We start from the raw sequence: 23,449 nt of genomic DNA on the forward strand, positions 1-23,449 counted from the left end.
GCAGGAGGCTGAGTGCCCTGCCAGCCGTGCTCTGCTGTGGCCCTTACCCAGCCCCTTCACCAACCCCCCAGCCAAACCCTGCCCTATCCTTTATCCTTCGGCCATGCTCGGAGATGAAGCAGATTAAGATGAGCCCACAAAGCCCCCCTCAGCCTCCAGAACACCCCAAGTGTGAGATGAGACCGGTCGGGACCCGGCCAGGAAGGAGCATGGGGTGCTCTCCTCACGCCTGGTTTCCTTGCTCACCCTCTGTGCCCGCTGCCTGCTGCTGCCCACTGCTGCCTGCTGGACCCAGGGCTGAGGTGGGAGATGCTGGGAGGATGTGGTGCAGACCACGGTTCCATCTGTGCCCGGAGTGGTGTGTCTGCCTGCCACCACTGTCACCTCTGGAGCAAGGAGCCTCTCGGAGCTCGTCCTTGCTGGGAACACATCGGCAGGTGCCTTGGGTCTCCGGCACTGCTCGTCCCACAGGCATGGCCCCAGCACCCATCTGGGACTCTGAGACCCCCACTGCCCCCCCTGACACTGCTGGGCAGTGAGTGAGGCACTAGGGGCCGGGAGCACTGGTGGCAGGAGGAGGAAAGGGAACCCTGCGGTCAGCAGCGTGGGCTGGAAGGACTCAGGGTGACACCTGCCCGTGGCTGTACCCAGGCCAGGACCCTTCCTCCTCCTAGCCCCCCCTCCACAGAAGCCCCCCGATGCCGGCAGCACGGCGCCTGACCCTGGAGCTGGCGGGGGGGGGGCCGCTCAAGGCCCCCTCCCTCGCCCTTGACCGCCGCTTCCCTCGTGGCACATGCTGTCATGTGGCAGGGCACAACAACAACAAGGACTAATTGGTTAATGTGATTTCAAAACATGATTTGCAATTATAACTCACCAGAGAGCATTCAATGGGCCCGCACATCGCCGAGTGGGTTTTTCTCCTCCGTTTGTTCCTGGAACCTCGAAACCAATTAACTTTACAGAAGCCAGAAGCAAAGTGCTGCTCAGCAGACCTGAAGGGTGGGTTATCTCTGCGCTCAATCGCTTCCCTGCCAAGCGTGGTACTGGGAACCAAGGAACCCAGGGCGAACCCCAGGGTAACCACGCTGCTTCTCCCCACAGCGTTGCCCCCCCACACCCCCGGCTCCCACAGCCCCCACTGGGATGCCAGTCCCATGCAGGCTTCTCCAGCTTCCAGCCATCGAGTGCTGAGGGAAGGAGTGTGCCCTGAGCCTGAAGAGATGGGAACATGCCACTCCTCTTGGTGTAGGGGCACTGCCACCGCTGTCGCCTCCGGTGATTCTGGCATCAGCCCACTTCTCTCTGACCCCCTGGCAGGGCAGCTGCATCCCCACCGTCCCCACCAGCAGCACCCACAGCTCCACCAGGCCCAGGGGCTCTGCACCCATGGGATTGCCATTGCAGCAAGGGCCTAGGTACCTTTAAGGCAATTAAGCAAGGACTTAGCAAGGACTTTAATGCCTTTAAACACAACTTCACTGCCTTTAAAACCCAATGAGCCCAAGCAGCCGTGATGCACCTGAAACATCTGGCACCCAGTGCCCCGTCCAGGCTAGCTCCTCTGAGGCTTGGGGTATTTTCCCAGTGGCCCCAGTGACCAGGTTCTGTTGCTCCCCACATCCTGCTGGGAAGCCAGACCCAGGGCCGGTAGCGTTCATCCTTGACAGGCAAAGAGGCACTGGGTACCCACTGCTGGGGGGATGTTCTGTCAGCGATGCCTCTGGACAGCGGAGGACCCCCACTCTGCTGGGGGACCCCTGCTCACAGGGGGACCTGTGGCCCCACTGGCCCACAGGGAACACTCCCAATGTGAACGGGTCCTGAGGGTCCCCAGGCCACAAGCTGCCCTCCATCAGCTTCTCGAGCCCCAGGGTCCTCCATCCTATGGGCAGCTTGGCATCCCATGTTGCAGCCACCCAGGCTCCCTGAGGACAGGGAGGGAGCCCAGGCAGCTCCCAGAGCTGGGACAGGCTGGGCTCCCTACACCCCAAACCACCCCTGGGCCAGGAGCAGGGCCAGGCCCCCAGCCAACCACCCCCCCGGGACACCAGGTCCTGTGTGGGCTGAGCCACAGCCAGGGTGGGCAGTTCTATTTAGCAGGGCAGGAGCAGGGCTCTGGTGTGGGGCAGCAGAAGGAAATATGGGGCAGCACTGGGGGGCCCGCAGCATGCAGGGGGGGTGTTACCTGTTCAAGCCCCAGCTCCCCAGCAAGCTGTCAGGAGCTGCTGGGGAGCCCTGAGGGGCAGGCACACTACCCAGGGCTCCAGTGGCAGATGGCTGGGGAACTGGGGACGGGGAGCAGGGGAAGACCAGGGACGCCTTTCAGCCCAGACGACTGTAGCATCCTTGTTTAAAGATATAAATAACCGGGCCAAAAATGGAGACGTAGCCACAGCCCTGTCCCTCCTCTCCCTTGGGGGGCCGCAGTTGGGCCGGAGCCAGCCCAGGAACATGACCGAGCTCACGCGGCCCCGGTGAAGCCGCGGTCTGCTCCAGCTCCCGGTGGAACGCAGCAGCGGGGCTGCGCTGGGCCCACCCTCACCAGGCCGCACCGGCGGTCCCGGCGCAGGACGGCAGCACAGGGTCCTGCCGGGCGTGATCCGGCCACGAGGAGCAGAGGGGATAAAGGCCCTTTCATGACCCGCCTGGGAACAGGATTCAGCAGCAGGAGCACAAAAGGACAGGCCGGCGCTCAGCGCTGCCATGTCCCCCAGCACTGGGGTCCCCGAGCTCCTATGGTAGTGGGATGCAGAGGGTCATCCCCCCCCCCAGCCAGGGACTGCTGGGTGCTGGGGTGCTGACAGGCACCTCCGAGTCCCTGCCAGCGCTGCCCAGCCTGGTGCTCTGGTAGGCCGAGCCTGGAGCAGTTTCAGGCCAGGCAGATCTGGCATGGCGTCCCCCTCCACGGTTGGGAAAGCCCCAGGACGGCTGCCCCTCTCCCTCCCCTCTGAGCTGGCTGACAATTGGCTGCTCAGGGGACACCGGCCTTGATCCGCATCACTGCCCGTCCCCACGGCCGAGCAAACAGAGAGGAAAACAGCCCCAGCCGGCCCTCACCACCGCCGGCACGTGGCCAGGCACCCGGCAGCATTCCTGGGACCCCCGCTGTCGAGTGGAGATGGTGGAAATCACCATGCCAGGGGGCTGACGGCACCGACCCACCTACCCCACAGCCAGGAAGGAGCCTGGGGCCTGCTGGGGCTGAGCTGGGAGGAGGGAGCCGGGGCCAGCAGCAGTGCCCACCATGCCAGTGGAGCGGCTGCGCTGGGGCAGCCAGCATGGCAGGGAAAGGGCTGAGACGCAGCTGGGGCAGCCCCCCAACCACTAACCCTGGGTGTGGGGCAGTCCCTCCTTGCCCAGGCCAGGGGTCGGCTCGCCCAGCTCAGCGCTGTTTGCCAGGGCTGTGGGCCAGCTGGGACCGGCCGGCTGGCAGCGGGCAGCCGGCATGCGTCAGGGGCACGTGCGTCACCCCTGCCCAGCCGCCCCACACGCTCCCACCGCCTTACCCAGGACCTTCCCTATCCGCCGTGTGTCACGGAATCCTGCCCCGGCCCTGCCAGAGGGGCACCCCGCTCCCACGGGGGGCAGGGAGATGCCAGGCACCGGGGCAATGCCTGAGGCCAGCTCCCAGCCCGCTTACCCCTGCGTATCCCCTGCTGCCCAAAGCTTCGCAACACCCCCAGGACCCCCCCACGCCGTCGGGTCCCACGGTGGGCAGGGGGACGCGGGCAGGGGAGGCACGGGCGGGGGGATAAGGGGGCTCCCAGCCGCGGTGCTGGCACGGCGGCCCCAGCTGCTCGCTGGGTGCCAGCGCACGGCTGGCTGCCCCGGCCCTGCCCGCCGCCGGCAAGGTGAGCGCAGCGCCGTGGCCGTGGCCGTGACCGCGCCGCCGCCTCCTCCTCTTTCCGCCGCCGCCGGCCGGCCACCCCCGGTTCCCGCCGGCCGAAGCGCCGGGCACGGGCCGGTGACCCCGGCACTGTGCCCAGGCGGCACCACCGCCGGCCCGTGACGGCCCAGCTCGGCCCAGCCCCACTCCCGCCGCCGGCCGGCAGCGCGGCCCGGCAGCCCCACGCGTGTCCGGGGCCGCTCCCGCCCCACGCCGGTCCCCGCCCGCCGCCACGTCTCGGCTCCGCCCCGGCCCGGCCGCGAAGGTCCCGACCGCCCCCTGACGGCAGCCGGTGGCGTGGCCGGGCCTCCCGCTGCACCGAGCGGGCCCCGGTCCCTGTGCCCCCTGACCCCTGTGCCCCCGAGCTCCACAGCCTCCCACCCGCTTCCCCCGTGCTGGGCGCTGGGCCGGCTGCAGGCGGCAGGAGGGGCGCAGGCAGCCCCCGCGCTGCCCCCGGGAGGTGGGGAGGGGGAAGCGGCTGAGGGGCTGGGGGAAGCACAGTGCCTGGACAAGCTGCCCCCCGGCCACGGTGCTGCCTGGGCCCTTCTCAGCCTCTCCCGTGGGAAGGGGGAGGGGGTGGCGCTGCCCAGCACATCCCTGGTGAGGGGCACCCGGGACCCCTGGTCCTCAAAGACCCCCGCGGAGCTGGACGTTGCACAGTGCCACACGGCGTGGCGCGGTGTGTCGCGGTGTGGCGCGGTGTGTCGCGGTGTGTCGCGGTGTGTCGCGGTGTGTCGCGGTGTGCCACGCACCCACACCCCGCCAGCCCCACGCCGTGCTGCCCTGCAGCCGTGCCGGCCAGCGCCCAACTCTGCCTGGCAACATCCCATCCCCAGACCCTCACCTCCAGCGTGGGGCACAGCTACCCAGGAGAGATGCTGAGGTCTGGGCTGGCCCCCCAGGCGCTGGCAGAGCCCCCCAGTTGCCAGCCCATGGCAGGAGTGGCTCTGCTGGCACTGGCCGCTCTGACCCAGCCAGGTTTGCCCATCTCCAGGGCTGGAGGCTGCGGGGCAGCCGTGCCAGCGCCGGGCCACTGCTGCGGCAGGGAACAACAACGCGATTCCTCGCCTGCAGATGGAATTTCCTGAGCTGTTTTATTATTAAATCGGTGCCTGTTGCCTCCCGTGCTGGCGGGCACCACGCAGCAGAGCCCGGCTCCCTCCCCTCCGTGCCCCACAGGTCCCTTTTGGAGACCGGCAGGTGTGGGTGGTGGGTCTGTCTCCCTCCTCCGGCTGTTTCCTGTCCCAGCCCGATGCACATCATCCCGCCCCGCTCCTTCCAGCTGAAGTCATCCTGGCACGTCCGGCCATAAAGCAGACCCCTCTTCTCCCTCCTGCCCCGGCTTCCCGTTGGGGTAACGCTGCCGTACCCCCAGTTCCCGGCACCCCGGGTGGGCGAGGAGCTCTGCGGCTCTCACCGCCCAGGCCCAGGCGAGAGAGCTCGTTACACATTGACCCCGCGTTAATGGGGCAGCACCGGCTGCCTCCGGCCTTCGGACCACGGGGATGCTACGCAAGCAGCCCCGCAGCCCCGTCAGGGCAGGGCTCTGGGGGCTCGGGGGACTCTGGGGGGTGAGTGCGCCCAGCACCGGCCCCGCGGAGGCAGCCGTGTCCCCATCCTCCTCCTCCTCCTCCTCTTCCTCCAGCCCCGCTGGGCTGGGCTTTGCAGGAGCAGATGAGGTTTGGGGACAGCGATGAGCGCTCTCACCCTGGCACCCCTCCAACCAGGGACAGGACCGAGCAGGCAAGGACGGGGGCCCTGGGGATTTTGGGATGCTGCACGGTTGCGATGCGGGACCCAGAGCTGGCTCCCGCCTCCCAGCGCAGGTGGAGGGGGGGTGGCGGCACGTTGGGGAGCCCCGGGGTCCGGAGAGGCTGTCCCCGGGCCGCCGGCCGGGTGGCTGGGTGCACGGGGAGGACACGGGACAGTCGCCTTTTGTTGGTGCCGGCCCTCGGAGCGGGGACTGGGGCTTTGCGTCCCCTCCCTCCGCCCCCGCCGCCGGCAGGACTGGCGCCCAGCACCGGGGATTTGGGGTTTAAAGAGCAGCCCCGGCCCCGGCTCGGCAGCAGCCAGGCGAGGAGGCGGGCGAGCTCCCGCAAAGCCCACGCACCGCGGCAGGTGAGATGGCGGCTGCCGGGCACCGGAGGGGTGGGGCTACAGGGTGGGGGAAACCAGGGTGGCAGAGGTCCCTGGGGGGATGCCAGGTGCCTGACTCCCCTCGGTGGGTGCTGGGTGCCAACAGGCTCGGACGCAGCCCCGAGAAGGAAGCGGGGTGCATCGTCACGCACGCACCGCCTCCTTGTCCCCATCACCCTGTACCTGAGCAGGGACCCCCCTGCGTCCTGTCCTAGCTGGGGCAACTGGGGAGCACCGCCGCGTTAGGGGGGGGGGTCCCCAAGTGATGCCCCCCTTCCCCAGGGTGTTGGCTTATGGGAAGGGGGGTTCGCTCGGTGCCTTCTCACCCTCGGCTCCCTCCCACCCTCGGTTCCTCCACCTCGCTGGCTGGGCCCTGGGCAGGGCTTGCCCTGGCTGGCACCTGGGCGAGCTCCGAGCCGCTGGGGGAAGAGGGAAGCCCATGGCCGGGCACGGGGCTGGGCAGCAGCGGGAGCCGGGCCAGCAGACAAGGCCCTATTGTGCCGCGCTGGGGCCGCCGGCTCGCCCGTCAATAGCCGCATTATGCGCCGTGACAGCCCCCCCAGCCTTCCCAGCCGCCGCGGCTCTGCGGGAGCGCCGTGGGAGGCGAGCTGAAGTGGCTGTTGTGTTGGGGGGCCAGGGTGAGAGGCGGAGGGTGGGCAGCCACGGGTGCCTGGCCCTTTCCGCCGCTCCCTGACCGGGTGCTGTGGCAGTGGGACGCTGCGCTCCCTTACTGCCGTCATCATCGTGTCTGGGGCAAGATGCCCTGGGCGGGGAGCGGGTGGGCTTTGGTGGGCATCCTGGCACCCCTGTCCCTGCTCCCCTGCCCTCGCTGTCCCTCCAGGCAGTGCCCATGCCCGAGGCGGCCGCAGCTGGGTCTCGCTGGCCCTGGGCAGGGACAAGAAAGTGGGCAGTGAGGGCGGACATCGGCCCTGGGCGCGGATGCAGCCTGTCCAGCCGGAGCAGAGGATGGGGCAGGAGGCTTCCTGGCCTGACACACCCCAGCTAAAATTACTGATGCTGTCACAGGGACACCAGCCTATTTTTAAAGCCTGGAGGAGCTGGATGCTGACAGCTGGTGTGCTGCAGGGCAGGGCCAGAGGGTCTGTGGCAGGGCAGCTGGTGGCAGGAGCTCAGCCAGCATCTCTCCTGCAGGGACAGGGAGAAGGCTGGGGTGGAGGCAGAAAGCCTGCGGGTCACGTCCCCCCCTCGCTGTGGCTGCTCCAAGGGGAGGGATGGTTCATCCTCCACTGGGATGGGTTTGGGAAGCTTCAAGCTAAGTGGTTTCCAGTGCACAGGACACAGCCCCTCTGCCTGCCCCGGAGCCTGGCTGCCAGCAGCCACAAAGCTGAGGGCAGGTGGTCACCCCAGGGCAGCTGGATGGGATTCTGGGAGCCCCAGATCCCTCCGTTTCCCAAAAAGCCATTGTGCAGCACCGGGAAGAGGGATGCTCCCTTCATCACTGCCCTGAGGGTTCACTCTGCACCCCATGGCTCGGTCCCACCGCAGTGATGGCACCCCAGATGTGCTCAGACACTGGGGTACACCCAGCACCCCATGTCCCCTGGGGAGTCCAGCTCAGCCCAGCGCGGTGTGGGGATGATTAATAAGGGATTAGCTGGGCTATGGCACGGTGCTGCCGGGAGCTGGTACCTAATCCTGGCAGGAATGCACTGGGGCCACGCGGGTTCCTGCTGCGGGGGTCTCACACAGCATGCTGTGATGGGGGTGGGTGGAGGGTCGGGGGTGGGGGGGGTTGTATCCATCCATGTGGTGTGAGCCCTGAGCTGGTGTCCCTCCTGGACACAGCCACCTTGTCACATTGCAAGGATGCAGCTGGCTGGGGGGGCGTTCGCTCGCTTCCAGCCAGGCCATTGCCCTGGCACGCTGGGGACCCCATGGGCTCTGTCACCTGCCTGGCACACTGTCCCCTCACACAGGGGGGAATGTGGTGGCCACCTGAGGCCTGATGCCATCCCATGGCCCGATGCTATGTGCCGCAGGGACACGCAGCCTCTGCCTGGCCTCGCTGCTCAGGGAGGGGACACCGGCGGTGTGCTTGGCATGGCAGGGTGCACCTCACACCCCCGGGAAAAGCCACAGGCTGTGGCAGGAGCAGGGCTTGGGATAGGGAGATGGCCTGGCCAGGCATGGGGGGACCACACAGGCAACTGATGAGGAGTCCCATGCAGGGGGGGGATCCCAGAGGAGTCCTAAAGCCACGTCCTTGGTGCCATCACAAACCACCGAGGGCTTGCTGGGGTGGCCAGGCCTGGGGGTACCAGCTGGAGGGGGGTACCCCCACGCCTGGGCCATGGCTGCCGGCTGGGCTGAGGATGCCTCTCCTCCCTCCTCTTCCCCTGGGAAGCCAGCAGTGTCACCACGAGTGCTGGCAAAGGCCACCCTGCTACAGGAGCGCATCTCTTGGCTGGGAGCAGCGCTGAGCCAAGCCCAGGCAGCACAGGGACACCTATGACACCAGTTGGCAGGATGCAGCCCACCTCGTGCCCCTGGGATTTGATGGCTCCACCGGGACCGAGGGATGCTCCCCAGCCCCAGGGAGACAGGGGCCACCCTGCAGCTGGGTCACTCCCACGGGTGTCCCCATGAGTTCTGGCTCCTGCTTGGGGTGCAGGGTTTGTGCCCATGCTGGTGGCTAGCGGCAGCCCACCCTGGCCTGCCGCCCTCTGCGTGGGCTCGCCAGCAGCCGCCGCTCCTGGTGACTCACCTGATGGCACAGGTACCTCCCACGCTGTGCCCGCCAGCACCTCGGGGAGCCGTTGGGTGCTGCCTGCCACCGCCCCAGCCCCGGGAGCCCGGCGGAGGGGAGCCGTTTCCTACCGCGGACACAGCTGGGGTGCCGCCAGCAGAGCTCGGGGTGCTCGCCAGCGCCGGAAGCACCGGGGGAGATTTGGCCGAGGCAGCGATCCCCAGGTGCAGATCCACCAGCGGCAGGCAAGGGATCAAAGAGCGAAGGTGCCAGCACCTGCTCCGATGCCAACGGTGACACCCCCGCGCTGGCGGGCGGCCAGGCCACCAGGCCAGCGGCACCTGGCCGCGCTCCGCGGGGCTGGCAGCAGGTGCGGGGCTGAGGGTGGGACGTTGGTGGGGAAGCCCCTTCCAGCTGGGGACCGTCATTCTGTCAGCGCCCGGCAGCTCCAGCACTTGGCTGGAGCACCCTGTGGAGTGGGAAGGGGTGGCCGGCGGGTGACGTGGCGCATCCCTCCCGCAGAGCTTTTTCCGGGATGGAAGCCTGGCCCTTCTGACGCCTGATGGCTTCTCCAGGCGGAGCCACTGCCGGCGAGGTCCCCGCAGGGCTCCGGTGCTGGGGTGACAGTGATAACACCCGGCCACCTGGTCATGTATGCCGGGAGTGGCAGTGGCGCTGGGTGTAAAGGTCCCAGCTGGGTGGAGGGAAACTGAGGCACGGTGCCGCACAGCAAAGGAAAGTCCCTGCTGTGCAGGGCTGGGGGGCCACCCACCCTGAAGTCCCGCTGTGATGCCCACCAAAGTGCTGCAGCAGATAACCCCCACCATAGCAGTACCAGCCATCCCCTCGCTGTCCCCGTCCCCCTCGCCTCCTGTCACACCAGGCTGGAGCTTGGCACCATGGTGTGACCAGGAAGTGAATAGCTGGTGGTGCTGGGGCAGAAGGTGCCATCAGCCTGCCCACAGGACAGTGCCCCCGGCAGCGAGAGGGAAGGGCACTGCCCGGGCACTCTGCCTGGCACCACTCCTGCTTGCTGCCAGCCCCCTGCACAGCTCCTGCTGAGCCCACCGCCCGCCTGCACCCGCCGTCTCCCTGCTCCTGGGCTGCCCGTGCCCGCTGCCAGGCTGCCGGCACCCGCCGCCGGCCTGCACCCGCTGCCCACCCCCCAAACCCCCTGCTCGTGCTGCATCTGCCTTGCTGGACACCCGCACCCACAGGTAAGGGCCAGCCAGGGCCGTGGGGGGCACGGGGCAGGGGGTGATGTGTGTGTGTGTCCCCTGCCCCAAGCCCAGCTCGCCGAGGCGTGCGTGGCCCCGCTGCCGGCACCGCTCCGCACTTGCTATTCTTGGCAGCAGCAGCTGGAAAATGGGAGGCAGCGGAGGAATTTTGTTTGCTCGGGGCTGGGCCCACGCCAGACATCTGGGCTGCAGCTGAGCAGGGCGAGAGGGACCGCCCCCGCCCCCCACCGCCGCCCCCAGCGTGGCCCCCGGTGCCCCCCCACACCCTGGCCCCCTCACAAGCCCTGGCACCCCACGCCCCAGCAGGCAGCACCTGCCCCACAGCTGCCCACCCCATGGCCAAGCCTGGCCACTGGTGTGCTGAGCGTGACGTGCTCAGCTCTGCCCCGGGGACAGCGGGTGTCACCGCGGGCGTCACTCGGGGTGTCTCGGCGGGTGTCACCGTGGGTGTAGCTGCGGGTGTCGCCGCGGGTGTCGCCGCGGGTGTCGCCGCGGGGCAGACGGAGCAGGGCGGCATCAGCGGGTGCGTGTGCGTGCGAGAGTGTCCCTGCGTGACAGGCGCTCGCGTGTGGGCGATGGGGTGCGTGTGCCCCGCACGCGTGGGGTTCTGTGCACGCCTGCTCACACGCGTGTGCGTGTGTGTGGGTGTGGGTGTGCACGCGTGTGCGAGCGGGCAGGTGTCCCTAAGGCTGTTGGCAGGTGTGCACAAGGGGTGGGAGGGTACCCGGGGGGGGTGGGGTGGGAGGGGGGGGTGTTTGTTCGCGCGTGTTGACCCCGTGCGCGTGTTTGCACACGCGTGTGCGCGTGCCCCCGGCCCCGCCCCGCCCCGCCCCGCCGGGGCCGCCCCGCTCCCTCCCGGCGGACGTGGAGGGCGGGGCCGGGCCGGGACGAGCCGAGCTGGGACCCAGGTGGGTACCCAGGACCGGAGGGGTGTGGGGGGTTACCGGGGTCGGGGGATCCTGCGCTCGGTACCAGGGAGGGGGCGCCCCGGGTCGGGGTCTCGGCGCTGCCGTCGGGGCTTGCCCGGGCTGGCACCGGGGGGCTGGGGGCGGGTCCCGTGTCCCGTCCAGCACCGGGGGGGTTGGTCTACGCGCCTCAGCCCGGGCTGGCACCGCCGGTCTCCGGGGTCCGTAGCGGGGTCCGGCACCGGGGGGCTGCGAGGGGGAAACGGGGCTCGGCACCGGGGGTCTCCGTGGGCTGAGTCCGCCAGCGCTGGCACCGGCGGGTCTCCGGTGCTGCTGCTGCCGCCCCCCCTCCAGCCTGCCCCCACTCCCCCTCCCCGTGCCAGGGAAGCCGGAGGGGCTGGGGAGCGGGTCCGGGGGTCCCGGGGCGGTAGCTGGCAGGTGCCGGCCGGGCGGGAGGACCCCCGGTGCCCCCCGCCGCGGCCCTCGCCCGCCGGCAGTCGGGGCGGGTTGGGGGGGGTGCTGGCAGAGCCCGGCACGGTCCCCGCCTCGTCCCGGCGGCTCTGGAAATGCCATTAGCGCCTGCCGCCCTCCCGCCGGGCAGCGCAGCCCGGCACCGGGCCCGGCCGGGGCCCGCTCCCCGCCTGGGACCCGCTCCCCAGCCCCCCCCGCAGCATCCCGGCCCCGCACCCGGCGTGCCAGGCAGACCTGCCTGGATCCGTGCGGGGCACTGGCACCCTTGCGTCCCCCCGGCCTGGCACACACCGCCTGGCACCCGCGATGCCTGAGCAGGGTGGCTGAACCGATCCCCGGTGCCCTGGTTGGGGGGCTTCTGTCCTTCCTGGTAACCCGGGGGGGCCCCGGTGGCGTGGGACGGGTGGAACCCCTGGCCGTGTGCGTGGCATGCGGCACGGCGAGGTGCCCGCTGGCCAGGCTCGGCTGCTCGCCGCTGCCCAGGGCGTGATGCTCATGGCAGATGCCATCTCCCCCTCCCCAGGGGGAGAACGTGGGTGCCAGAGCTGGAGGAATTCTTCCCGTGGTGCGGGTCACTCGGGGGGGATGTGAGCACCTGCTCAGCCAGAGCCCCCCCCCAAAACCCAGCTCCAGTTTGCAGCGTGGTTTGAGAAGGGCCAGGGGGCAAACGGTGAGGGTTGTAGCAGTGAGGGAAACTGAGCCACAGGCTCCCATGGTGGCTGGCTTGCCTGCTGCCTGCCCAGGTGCTCTGCCCAGCTGGCACCACCACAGCTCCATGCGTGTGGGCAGGGATGGGCAGAGCCCAGCACCCCGCAGCCAGCAGGGCTCAGGCAGGCCTGGGTGCTGCTGAGCCGGGCTGCCTCAGTTTCTCCTTCAACCCAGGTGGGAGGGCTGCTTCCAGAGCCCGTTTAATTTGGGGTCGGATTAATGAGGGCCTAAAGACCAGGGAGAGATGCGAATGGCCCCTGTGCCTCCCCACCCCCAATCCACTGGCTCCAGCCCGGCGGGGGTGGGGTGTCCCCTTGTGCTGTTGGGTTGCCCTATGCCAGTGCTCCGGGCCCTCCAGATCCCATCAGCAGTGGTGAGGAGGGACCGTGGTCTGGGGGCTGTGGGGAGGGGGCTGTAACCTGAGCTGAGGTCTCGCTTCTCTGCCCCAGCCGCGGGGCCACCAGCCAGGCCCCGGCCATGAGCCGCACGCTGCTCCTGCTCCTGCTCCTGCTCCACGGCCCCGCCGCCAGCCGCCCCCCAGCCCCTGCCACCCCCCGCCTCAAGCTGACCTTCTCCGGTGAGCGTGGGACATGGGCAGGGTGGGGGGGTCTGGGGTCAGGTGTGGGTGCACCGGTGCCGTGTCAGCACCCAGCATCATCCTGGGGGACGGGAGCACCCTGGGGGAGCCGGGGCATGGTGGCAGGAGGGGTTGGAAACCCCGGCACTGCTGCCTCCCTGGCACCAGCGCTGCCCTCGGTGGGGGCTGCCGGGCGCAGGCTGCCAGGTTCGGTGCCCGGTGCCAGCCCCCCACCCACCTGCCTGTCCTTGGGGCCATGCCCGTGCTTGGCCCTTCGCTCTGGGCCCCCGGCCTGTGCCGGCGTGCCTGTGTCCCCACGGCACTCTGCTCTGGCACTCCTGGCTGTGCTGTGCGGTGCCGGATGGCGGGCCGGTGCCGTGTCCCTCCTGCCCACCCGTGGGCTCCGGTGCAGCGCGAGGGGCTTTGTCCCACAGCGGGTCCCGGCGAGCGCTCTCCTCAGCCGGACAAAGGGCCGCTTGTTCCCGCCGCGGTGGGATTAGCTCAGCGGGGCAGGGAATGGCCCCCTCTCCCCCTCTGCGGCTGTGCAGGGATGGGTGCTGGGGCTGTGGGGCTGGGGGTCAGGACGGTGTGTGTGGGGGGTGGGTGGGTGCTGGGCTGTGAACCCAGTCAAGCCGGTGGAGCGGGTTTGGGGAAGGGGCGGCATGGCGTGGGGGCTGCGGCCAGACATGGGCCTGGCCAGGGCGCAGGTGCGGGCTGGGCTGAGTGTGGCCATGGGCCCGGCAGAGCTGCGGGCTCGCCACGGGCTGCGCCTCTTCGCGCTGGAGCGCTCGTGCTGCTACGAGGCCCTGCTGCTGGATGAGGAGCGCGGCCGCCTCTTCGCTGGAGCCCAGAACCACCTCCTCTCGCTGGCCCTGGATGACATCAGCCAGCGGGACAGGAAGGTAATGGGGGTTGGGGGGTGACAGGCGGGCTGGGTGGCCCCAGGCACCCACTGGGGCTGTGAGCATCCTCCTCTCCCCTCACAGATCTACTGGCCGGCACCAGTGGAGTGGAGGGAGGAGTGCAACTGGGCCGGCAAGGACATCACCGTGAGTTCTGGGGGTGCTGCGGGGCACCAGGCTGTGCTGGGGGGCCACCCCAGCCCCGTCTCCCCGTGCTTTCCCCCCCCCAGACTGAGTGCATGAACTTTGTGAAGATACTGCACCCCTACAACCGGACCCACCTGTACGCCTGCGGCACCGGCGCCTTCCACCCCGTCTGTGCCTTTGTGGAGGCCGGCCAGCACCCAGAGGTGAGCTCCCCACAGCCGTGCTCCTGCAGCACCCCCCTGGCTGCTGCCGCTACCCCACACCTCCTGTCCTTACCCCCCCACCACCACCAGGAGCCCTTCTTCAGGCTGGACCCCCGGCGCACTGAGGATGGCAAAGGGAAGAGCCCCTACGACCCCCGGCACGCAGCCGCCTCTGTCCTCGTGGGTAAGGGAGAGCCCAGCCCAGCCCCTGGGGATGGTGCAGCGGGGGGTGCCAGGGGGTTTCCCGTAACGCTTCCCTCGCTGCCTGCCAGGCGAGGAGCTCTACTCCGGAGTGGCCACCGATCTGATGGGCCGTGACTTTACCATCTTCCGCAGCCTGGGCCGGCGTCCGTCCATCCGCACGGAGCAGCACGACTCCCGCTGGCTCAACGGTCAGTGCCGGGAGTAGGAGGGTTGGGGGGGGGGGTCCCAGCACGGTCCTGGTGCGCGCTGGTGCGGCATCACTGCTCCCCAAAGGCATCAGGCCAATGAGTCCTCCGGGCTTGGCCACACTGTGTCCTCTGCTGCCTGCAAAGGGTGATTCTAGGGGGACCCCATGCCCCCTGCAAGACTCCCTCCTGATAGCCAGTGAGGTTCCAGTCTCACCCTGCCTGTGCCCTGCAGTGGAGCAGGGGGGTCTCTGCGCCCTCCTGGGGTCCCGGCAGGTGCCACAGAACCCCTGGGGAGCAGAGCTAGCGGGAGCACTGAGGCAGCACCCCTTTGCCCCCAAGAGCCCAAGTTCGTGGCCGTGTTTTGGGTGCCGGAGAGCGAGGACCCTGACGATGACAAGATCTACTTCTTCTTCCGTGAGACGGCGGTGGAGCGGCAGCAGCGGCTGGGCAAGGCCAGCTTCGCCCGCATCGGCCAGATCTGCCGGGTGAGAGCATCCCTGGGCAGGGGGGCGGGCTGGGGGGTGCCCGGGGGTGCCACCCACCGCCGCTGAAGTCGGTACCCTCCGTCTCCGGGCAGAACGACGTGGGTGGGCAGCGCAGCCTGGTGAACAAGTGGACAACCTTCCTGAAGGCTCGGCTCGTCTGCGCTGTGCCGGGACCTGATGGCACAGACACCCACTTCGATGAACTCCGTGAGTGGGGTGGGGATGGAGGGCAGCCCCCCCCCCCCGGGATGCCCACAGGCAGCCCTGGCATGTCGTGGCGGTGCTGATGCCCTCCTGGCTTGCAGGGGATGTCTTCCTGCTGCAGACAAGGGACAAGCGCAACCCCCTGGTCTATGCTGTCTTCTCCACCTCCAGGTTGAGCCCCCTCCCTCCCTGCCGGCCCTCCCGCCCCATGCCTGGTGGTGCCCCCCCCTTGCCCCTCACATCGTCCCCTCTCTCTCCCACCAGCTCCGTCTTCCAGGGCTCAGCCATCTGTGTCTACACCATGGCTGACATCCGCCGGGCTTTCCTGGGCCCCTTCGCACACAAGGAGGGTCCCAACTACCAGTGGGTGTCGTACCAGGGCCGCGTGCCGTACCCCCGGCCGGGCATGGTACGTGGCACCGTAGTGTCCCGGCTGGTGCTGCCAGTGGGATGCTGGTACCCAGGGTGGGTGTGGGCGGTGGGGAGTGCGACCCCCCCTCTCAGCCTGAGCCGCTTCCCGCAGTGCCCCAGCAAAACCTTTGGCACCTTCGGCTCCACCAAGGACTTCCCGGATGAGGTGATCCAGTTCGCCCGGCACCACCCGCTCATGTACAACCCGGTGCTGCCCCACGGCCAGCGTCCCCTATTCCTGCAAGCCGCGGTGCCCTACACCTTCACCCGCGTCGCCGTGGACCGCGTCACTGCTGCCGACGGCCACTACGACGTCCTCTTCATCGGCACAGGCACGTGGTGACGCTGGGGCTGGGACAGGGGAGGAGAGCTGGGGGATGATGGGGCTGAGACCCCCCGGCCTCACCCCTCCCTGCCGCAGATGTGGGCACGGTGCTGAAGGTGGTCTCGGTGCCCACGGAGAGCTGGCACCGCATGGAGCCGCTGCTGCTGGAGGAGCTCCAGGTCTTCCAGGTGAGGGAGCTCAGCACCCCGCGGCACCCCTTTGTGCTGCCCACGCTCTGGGCTGTGCCAGGGCCCCTGCGACATGAGAATGGGCAGCACAGACGCCTGGGGTGCCCTCCCCGTCCCCCCTTGACCCCTGCCCGCTCTCTGCCTGCAGGATGCCTCCCCCATCACCAGCCTGCAGCTCTCCTCCAAGCGGGTAAGGGGGGGCCCCGCGCGCGACCCACGGCCCACTGCAGCTCTGCCCAGCCCTGTGCTGCGGTGTGGGAGTGCTCAGGTCCCCTCTCTTCCCCCCCACCCCCCCACACCCTTACCCCCAGCAACAGCTCTATGCCGGCTCTGCCGCGGCGCTGGCCCAGCTGCCCCTGCACCGCTGTGGTGCCTATGGCAAAGCCTGTGCCGAGTGCTGCCTGGCCCGTGACCCGTACTGTGCCTGGGATGGCACCACCTGCAGCCGCTACGTGCCCAACACCAAGAGGTAGGTGCCGTACTGGGGGGCGCAGCAGCTGGGGCTGTCAACCTGCCCGGAGGCCACGGTGAGGGGTGCAGGTTGTGCTGCCCCAACCCCGACTCCTCTGCCACCTTCCACCACAGGCGCTTCCGCCGGCAGGACGTCCGCAACGGTGACCCCAACGTGCTCTGCTCAGAAGGTGAGCCGGGGACCCTGGCAGGGAAGGGTGGTCCCCAAGGGGGGGCAGGGGGCTGACAGCTGAGCCGTGTGCCCCCAGACCCCCGGCGGGGCAGCGTGCCCCAGAAGCAGCTCTACGGCGTGGAGGGCAGCACCGCCTTCCTGGAGTGCGTCCCCAAATCCCTGCAAGCCCGCGTCCTCTGGACCTACCAGCGCACCCCGGAGGACTCCCAGCGTGAGGTAGGCTCTGCGGGGCAACCTGCTGCCGGCGGGGGCCGCGCTGCGCCCAAGCTGACCGTCCATCCCCGCAGGTACAGGCGGACGAGCGGGTGGTGAGGATGGAGAGGGGCATCCTGCTGCGCAGCGTGCAGCCTGCCGACGCCGGGCTCTACCTCTGCCACGCCACCGAGCACGGCTTCACCCAGCCCCTGCTGCGGCTCTCGCTGGAGGTGATCGGTGCCCGGCAGGCAGCGGGCACGGCGCCTGCCGCAGACCCCCAGCTCGCCGCCGGGCCCCCCGGCCGCAAGGTCTGGTACCGGGACTTCCTCCAGCTGGTGGAGCGCCCGCCCTTGGGAGCCGCCGACAAGGCGTGCCAGCGGCTCTGGAGCCGCGGGAGACCCCTGCCACCTCCCCGTGCCCACGCCGGACCCCCCGGCCGTGGGCAGGGCGAGGAGCCGCCACGCAAAGCTCGCCACCGGCGCACCCACGAGGGTCCGCGGGCCGAGCGCGGCCCCCGCAGCGCATCCCCCTGGTGACCCCGGGGCCAGCCCCGGGTGCCGGGCTCGGCCTAGGAGCGGGGCTGTGGGCAGGGGCGAAGACCCTGCCGGCCTCGGCCACCCTGCCAGCAGCACGAGCTGGGCACGGGCAGCGGCGGGGGGCTGCAGCTCCGGGGCCAGGAGAGCAGCCAGGCTGACACCTCCCCCCCCCCCCGATCTCGCCCCCCCGAGGGGCCATGGGCTCCAGCTCCAGTGGGGGGGCCCCAGCTGGCTGCTGGCACCACAGAGTCACCAAAATATTTATTAACAACTGTTAAGGATGAATGTAAAACTGCCCGGGGGGGTGGGGAGGGAGGGGCAGCAGGACCAGGGTCTGTCTCCCCCTGGGCATGACACTTTGGGGGGATGTGGCAGGAGGGCCACCCTCAGGTTCTGGGGGGGCTGTGGGAAGTAGCAGGACCCCAGAGGGGCAGGACAGGCGCTGGCAGGATGTAGAGGGCCTGGAGGAGGAAGGGTGCCTGGGGGAGGAATGTGTGGGGGCACAGAGGTGGTGCCCAGCACCCTGGGTGTGGAGCAGTGGCACAAGGGGGGGGGCTTGTACTAATTGAGCACAATAAAGCAAAGGGTTCAGCCCAGGATCCCATGTGTGTGCCCTACAGCGGGGACCCCGCCTCTCACCCTGAGCTGGGAGGGTTGGGGGGGGCTGGGAGGAGGGGGGGCAAGTCCTGTGGGAACATCTCCAAGTCCCTCCAGGCTTACAGTCACACACTCACACCCCCCCCCACACACACACTGCCCCGCCCCCCACTGGTGAAAACCCAATTTGGCTTGGTTTTTCCCCAGTGCCACCAGCCCAGTGACCTTGGGGCCCCCAGTGATACCGGTACCTGCCATGCCCTATTGGCTGGGGTGACATCAGCCCCTCCCTGTGACACCAGCATGTCCCAGTGCTGGCTGCACCCCAGCCTGGACTCAGGGCTCCCAGTGTGGGTACTGGCAGGCACTGGTGGAGGTAGAGCACCCCCAGCCTCCAGGCAGGGCCTGTCCCTGTGTGTGCCCCTGTGCCACTGGGCACCATCCCAAACACAGCAATCAGCATAAGGATGGATCTACAAAGGCATTTATTTTGGGGGGGTGGGATGGGGGTGTAAACTGGTGCGAGTCTCCCGGGGCTGGGCACAGGATGGGGGGGGAGGGGGGGGGGATACACTCAGGAGTAGGTGGGGAAGTGGGGTTCCCCAGGGTCTGCACCGCCCCGGAGCCGCAGGTTCATGTGGATGGTGGTCTTGGGCTGGATGTTGTAGTGCTTCAGCGTGAACCGGTCCTCCAGCAGGTTTGGGCCGTACACCAGCCCCTGCTGATGGGCAGGAGGCCCGCACCGTCTGTGGATCTGCTCCTTCAGCTGCAGGACGGTGTCAGTGGGGCGCACGGTGTAGGTGGTGGTCCGGTTCTTGTCGTCCTTCACGAAGACCTCCATCTCCTGGGGCTCCACCTGCAGCAGCAGCAGTGTGGTGCTGTAGAAGATGCCGTAAGAAGCCAGGGTCTTGTCGTCCTCAAGGATGACGATGTTTCTCTCCTGCTGTGTCAGGCGCTGCCTGTACGTGGGGATGCCCCACTGCCTCATGATCTCCTCCTTCAGCTGCTGGATGCTGATGCTTGGGCTGATGGTCCTGCTCAAACTGGTGCCCGTCATCTGCTTCACCTCGATGGTCACTGGCCGGGCTGGCTGCAGGAACAGGAGAGCGGGTGGGCAAAGCTGGTGGGGACAGGGTGGTTGGGGGGGGTCACGGTGCCTGCGAGGTGCAGGCACCCTTACCTGCACGTTCCAGGGCTGGGCGTGCCTGACGCAGGGCAGGCTGCGGTACCGGCCGGCTTCATGTGCCAGCAGGCGCCAGTCCTTGTCCTGGCCCAGGATCCCCGTGGGGTCAGCGGGATCCAGGATGATGGGGCTGTGAACACAAAGGGGGAAGGTGCTACCATCAGCCCCAGGCAGCGCTGCAGGATGGGTGGCGATGGGTCCCATGGGGCACGGATGGGGTCTGGTCTCACCAGGGTTGGCGCAGCAGCTTCTTCACGTGGGCACCGATCTGTTTGTGCTGGAGTGAGTAGTATATCTCCCAGTAGACACAGATCTTCTGGGGCTGGCACAGCAGCTCCAGCACCGTACGGAAGCCCTCAGACATGTTGAAGGACTCTGAGGACTTCGTGCCCACCTCCCAGGCGTAGATGGTCAGCAGCTCCAGGGCATACTTGGGGGGCAGGTCTGCAGTGGGATGCTGTGGCTTCAGTAACTGGAGGGGGGAGGGAAGAAAGCATGGGGGTAAGATCTGCCTGGGGCAGGTACCCATGGGGTGCCAGGGAAGCTGGGCAGCTCCTCACCTCCTTATACCAGTGCTTGACCAGGCGCAGGAGGTTCTTCAGCTTGGCAGGGTACCGCTTTACAAATTTCTTCTGCAGCTCTGTGAAGCAGGGGGAAAACTCCCCGGGGCTGATGCTGGCACTCAGGAGCTCCTCGTACACCTCCACATCCGGCGGGGTGTTCCCGATCACCTGCCCTGTGGGAAGGAGGGTGAGACCCATCCCGATGCTGATACCCGCCCCCTCCCCACCCCGCACTGGCCTGGAGCCCTTACCCAAGGCGTCGTAGGCAGGCAGGAGGTCCACCTCGATGGATTCTAAGGTCTGCTTGGAGGAGAGGGTGAGGCTGAGGGAGCGTGGTGTATCATCAGGCCCCTTGTACCGGGGCTCGTCTACGTACACAGTGAACGTCAGCTTCTTCTTGCAGGCAAACAGCCTATCCTTGATCAAATCCAGGATGTACTTTCTCTTCTGCTTCTGCTCCTGGTAGCTGGAGAAGCAGCTGAGGAAGAGCACCACGTCTGCATCGGATTTGTTCTTCAGGGCTGTGCCCTTGCCTGCTGAGCCGCCCTGCAGAGAGATGCCCTGCCCGCTCAGCACCGCTGCCCAGGGAAACTGAGGCAGGGCACGAGCTGGAGCGGCAGGGCAGAGGGAAGGGTGGCAGCAGGGGTGCCGGCTGGTTCCTGAGCCGGGCAGCACTCACCTTGACGGTCTTGTGGACATGGATGTCGGACTCGAAGCAGTCCTCCTTCAGAAAGTCACAGATCTGCTTCACCGTCTCCTTCACCTGCTTGGTGAAATCCGTGCTGGGCTGCAGGACCGCTGCGATCCAGGCGTCCAGGTCCTTAGCATCCACCGCGCTCAGCTGGGCGGCTCCCAGAATCTGCTCCATCCTGGCGAGGTAACTCCGAGCCCTTCCTACCCGCAGCAACTTTTAACGCTGCCCCAGGTCCCCGCCTCCACGGCGTCACCGCCGGGAAGTTAAGGTGGCTCCGGGGCTTCCCCTCACCCCGGTGGGCTCCTTGCCTCCGAGGGGACCCACCGTCACCCCGGCTTTCTGCAGCGGGGTGTGGGGAGCGGCGGGACCCGCCGTGTCCCTCGGCCAGCCCCCTGCCCGGAGGCAGAACCCCCCCCACCGTGAGACCCCGGGGTGCCCTGCCAGCACCGCAGCTGCCTCTCCCCGCACTGAGGAGCTGAAGGCTCCGGGCTGGGGGCGCAGCCAAGCGCCGTGTCTCCGCACTCAGGGGGCTGTGCCCGGTGCCCCCCGGCCGGGCAGCGGTGGGGAGGGTTGGGGGGGGGCGGCGGGTGGTGCGCCCGGGATGCGGCTCCCGCGCTGCCTTAAGCGGCGGCGGCGCCGGGAAACGAGAGTTTCGGGTTTGTTTTTTTTTTCCTCAAGTTTCGGTTTCCGACTCCGGCGGCTGGAAACGAAAGTGCAAGAGGCTCCCAGGGGAACTCCGGCCCCTCCCGTTCCCGGCGCTGCCCGCGAGTTGCCCCGCTCGGGGATATCCCGGGAAACCAAAAGCAAAACTGCACCAAACCCCAGGAAACACGGAGCTGGAAACTCAGGGAAGGGACAGGCAGAGACCGGGCACGGGCAGAGGGCAGGGACCTGCGTAAGGACGGGATGGGCACGGGGCGCAGTGGGGCACAGGGATGGGGTAGAGATGCGGTCTGGATGTGGCCAAGGGCAAGGATGGTGGTGGCATCCTCAGTGTCGGGGACAGGGGTATAGGGTATAGGGAAGGGTATGGGCAGGGACAGCGCCGGGCCGGGCTATGGGCAGCGTTACAGGCAGGGATGGTGACAGGAGCAGGTATCTCAGCATGGACACAGGCGGGAGCAGGGGAAGGACAGAAGCAGGGCGATGGGCAGGGGCAGGGAGAGGGACAGGGCCGGCAGCAGGGACAGGGGTACAGGCAGGGGGACAGGGCTGTGAGCAGGAACAGGCATCAGGAGTATTTCACCCCTGGCCTGTGCAGCCCAAGGAGCGAGGCCAGGGTGCTAAGGCAAAAAGAGTCGTTCTTTATTTGCACCCCTGGCGTGTCCCAAACAAATCACAGAGTCACAGGATTGGAAAAGACCTTTAAGATCACCAAGTCCAACCATTCCCATCTTGTGCTAACCCACATCCCTGAGCACCTCATCTACCCATCTGTGAAACACACCCAGGGAAGGTGACTCAGCCCCTCCCTGGGCAGCCTGTGCCACAGACCCACAACTGCCAGGGAAGAACTTTGCCCTCCCATCTGCTCTGACCCTGCCCTGGCACAGCTTGAGCCCATTGCCCCTTGTCCCATCTCCTGTCCCCTGGCTGCAGAGACCATCGCCCACCTCTCTGCACCCTCCTGGCAGGGCAGAGGAGGTGGGGAGAAGGTCTCCCCTCAGCCTCCTCTTCTCCAGGCTGAACACCCCCAGCTCCCTCAGCTGCTCCTCAGAGGATTTGCCCTCCAGCCCCTTCCCCAGCCTGGTTGCCCTTCTCTGCACTCGCTCCAGGACCTCAATGTCCTTCTGATGGTGAGGAGCCCAGAACTGGACCCAGCACTCGAGGTACAGCCCCACCAGTGCCCAGTCCAGGGGCACAATCCCCTCCCCAGACCTACTGGCCACACTGTGTCTGACACAAGCCAGGGTGCTGTTGGCTTTCCTGGCTGCCTGGGCACACTGCTGGCTCATATTCAGCCTGCAGCCACCCAACACCCCCAGGTCCTTCTCTGCCTGACAGCTCTCCAGCCAGTCTCCCCCAGCCCCATCCCTGGGGTTGTTCTGTCCCATGTGCAGCACTCAGCACTTGGCCTTGTTAGGGCACCCCAAACTGTCACGCTTGGCTCTCACACCCCTCAAGTGCTGGGGTAACGCATGGTTTGACAAGTCCCTACATACACCCCCCTGTGCTATGCAAAGCCAAGGTGATTCTGTTGGGGCACCACCCTCCTTCCCTCACCCCAGCGTCCCTGCAATCAGTCTCACCAAATGCACTTATCTGTGAGGCTGGGTGGGAGGGCCTGGGGTGCTGGCCTTATCTCGGGAGGCCAGGGGTGGGTGGCCTTCATCCTTCAGGATGGAGCTGTCATCCTTCTCCTTGCAACGAGCTGGGGTCCTGCAGCAGTGCCTGCTGAGCTGCAACTGCAGTTTGCTAGAGATGCTCTTGACCAAAGGAAGCGCGTACAATTCCATCTGGCAGGGATGGGGCAGAGGCAGAAGGGCCGTGGGCAGATACAGGGATGTGGCAGGGGTAGAAATAGGGGCAGGGATTTGGGCAGAGTACAGGAAGGTGCAGGGATGGGGCAGGAGCAGGGCCAGGCAGCTGGACAGGGCACAGTGCACAGGGCAATCCCAGGGCACAGGGCGGGCCTAGGGCCAGGCACAGGCACAGGGCTGGGCTCAAAGCCAGGCACAGGGCCAGGGACAGGACTCAGGCACAGGTTGCACGCAGGGCAGTCCCAGGGCCAAGCACTGGGCCGGGCACAGGCACAGGGTGCAGGCACAGGGCGTGGGCACAGGGCAGCCCCAGGACACAGGGCGGTCCCAGGGCTGGTCCCAAGGCCCAGAACCAAGCACAGGACACAGGCACGGGGCAGCCCCAGGGCATGGGGTGGTCTTAGTGCTGGGCACAGGGTGCAGGGCCGGGCACAGGTCACAGGCACAGGGCATGGGCACAGGGCACAGCACAGGGCAGCCCCAGGGCACAGGGCAGTCCTAGTGCTGGGCACAGGGTGCAGGCACAGGTCACAGGCACGGGGCAGCCCCAGGACATGGGGCAGTCCTAGTGCTGGGCACAGGGTGCAGGGCCGGGCACAGGGTGCAGGCACAGGCACAGGGCATGGGCACAGGGCACAGCACAGGGCAGCCCCAGGGCACAGGGCGGTCC

The 23,449-nt window shown here is 68.0% G+C and overlaps 2 protein-coding genes across 2 annotated transcripts; one reads left to right on the top strand and one right to left on the bottom strand.

The window, feature by feature from the left end:
- Positions 1-11,775: 11,775 nt before the first annotated feature.
- Positions 11,776-17,556, top strand: SEMA3B (semaphorin 3B; the record flags this gene model as incomplete). Its single annotated transcript, XM_084269821.1, has 18 exons — positions 11,776-11,933; positions 12,504-12,631; positions 13,376-13,533; positions 13,618-13,680; positions 13,764-13,883; positions 13,974-14,067; positions 14,156-14,275; positions 14,615-14,760; positions 14,853-14,967; positions 15,066-15,135; positions 15,229-15,373; positions 15,488-15,707; positions 15,797-15,888; positions 16,037-16,078; positions 16,200-16,357; positions 16,474-16,529; positions 16,608-16,747; positions 16,819-17,556. The coding sequence occupies 18 exons, from the start codon at positions 11,776-11,778 to the stop codon at positions 17,260-17,262; spliced, it is 2,469 nt and encodes an 822-aa protein (XP_084125947.1). The 3' UTR covers positions 17,263-17,556.
- A 789-nt stretch (positions 17,557-18,345) lies between these two features.
- LOC311196288 (2'-5'-oligoadenylate synthase 1-like) lies at positions 18,346-20,473 on the bottom strand (the record flags this gene model as incomplete). Its single annotated transcript, XM_084269822.1, has 6 exons — positions 18,346-18,949; positions 19,040-19,172; positions 19,273-19,514; positions 19,603-19,778; positions 19,857-20,151; positions 20,285-20,473. 6 exons carry the CDS (start codon positions 20,471-20,473, stop codon positions 18,434-18,436), a joined length of 1,551 nt encoding a protein of 516 aa, XP_084125948.1. The 3' UTR covers positions 18,346-18,433.
- Positions 20,474-23,449: the final 2,976 nt, after the last annotated feature.

Source organism: Gallinula chloropus (assembly GCF_964237585.1).
Source record: "Gallinula chloropus genome assembly, chromosome: 12".
NCBI classification, from domain to species: domain Eukaryota; kingdom Metazoa; phylum Chordata; class Aves; order Gruiformes; family Rallidae; genus Gallinula; species Gallinula chloropus.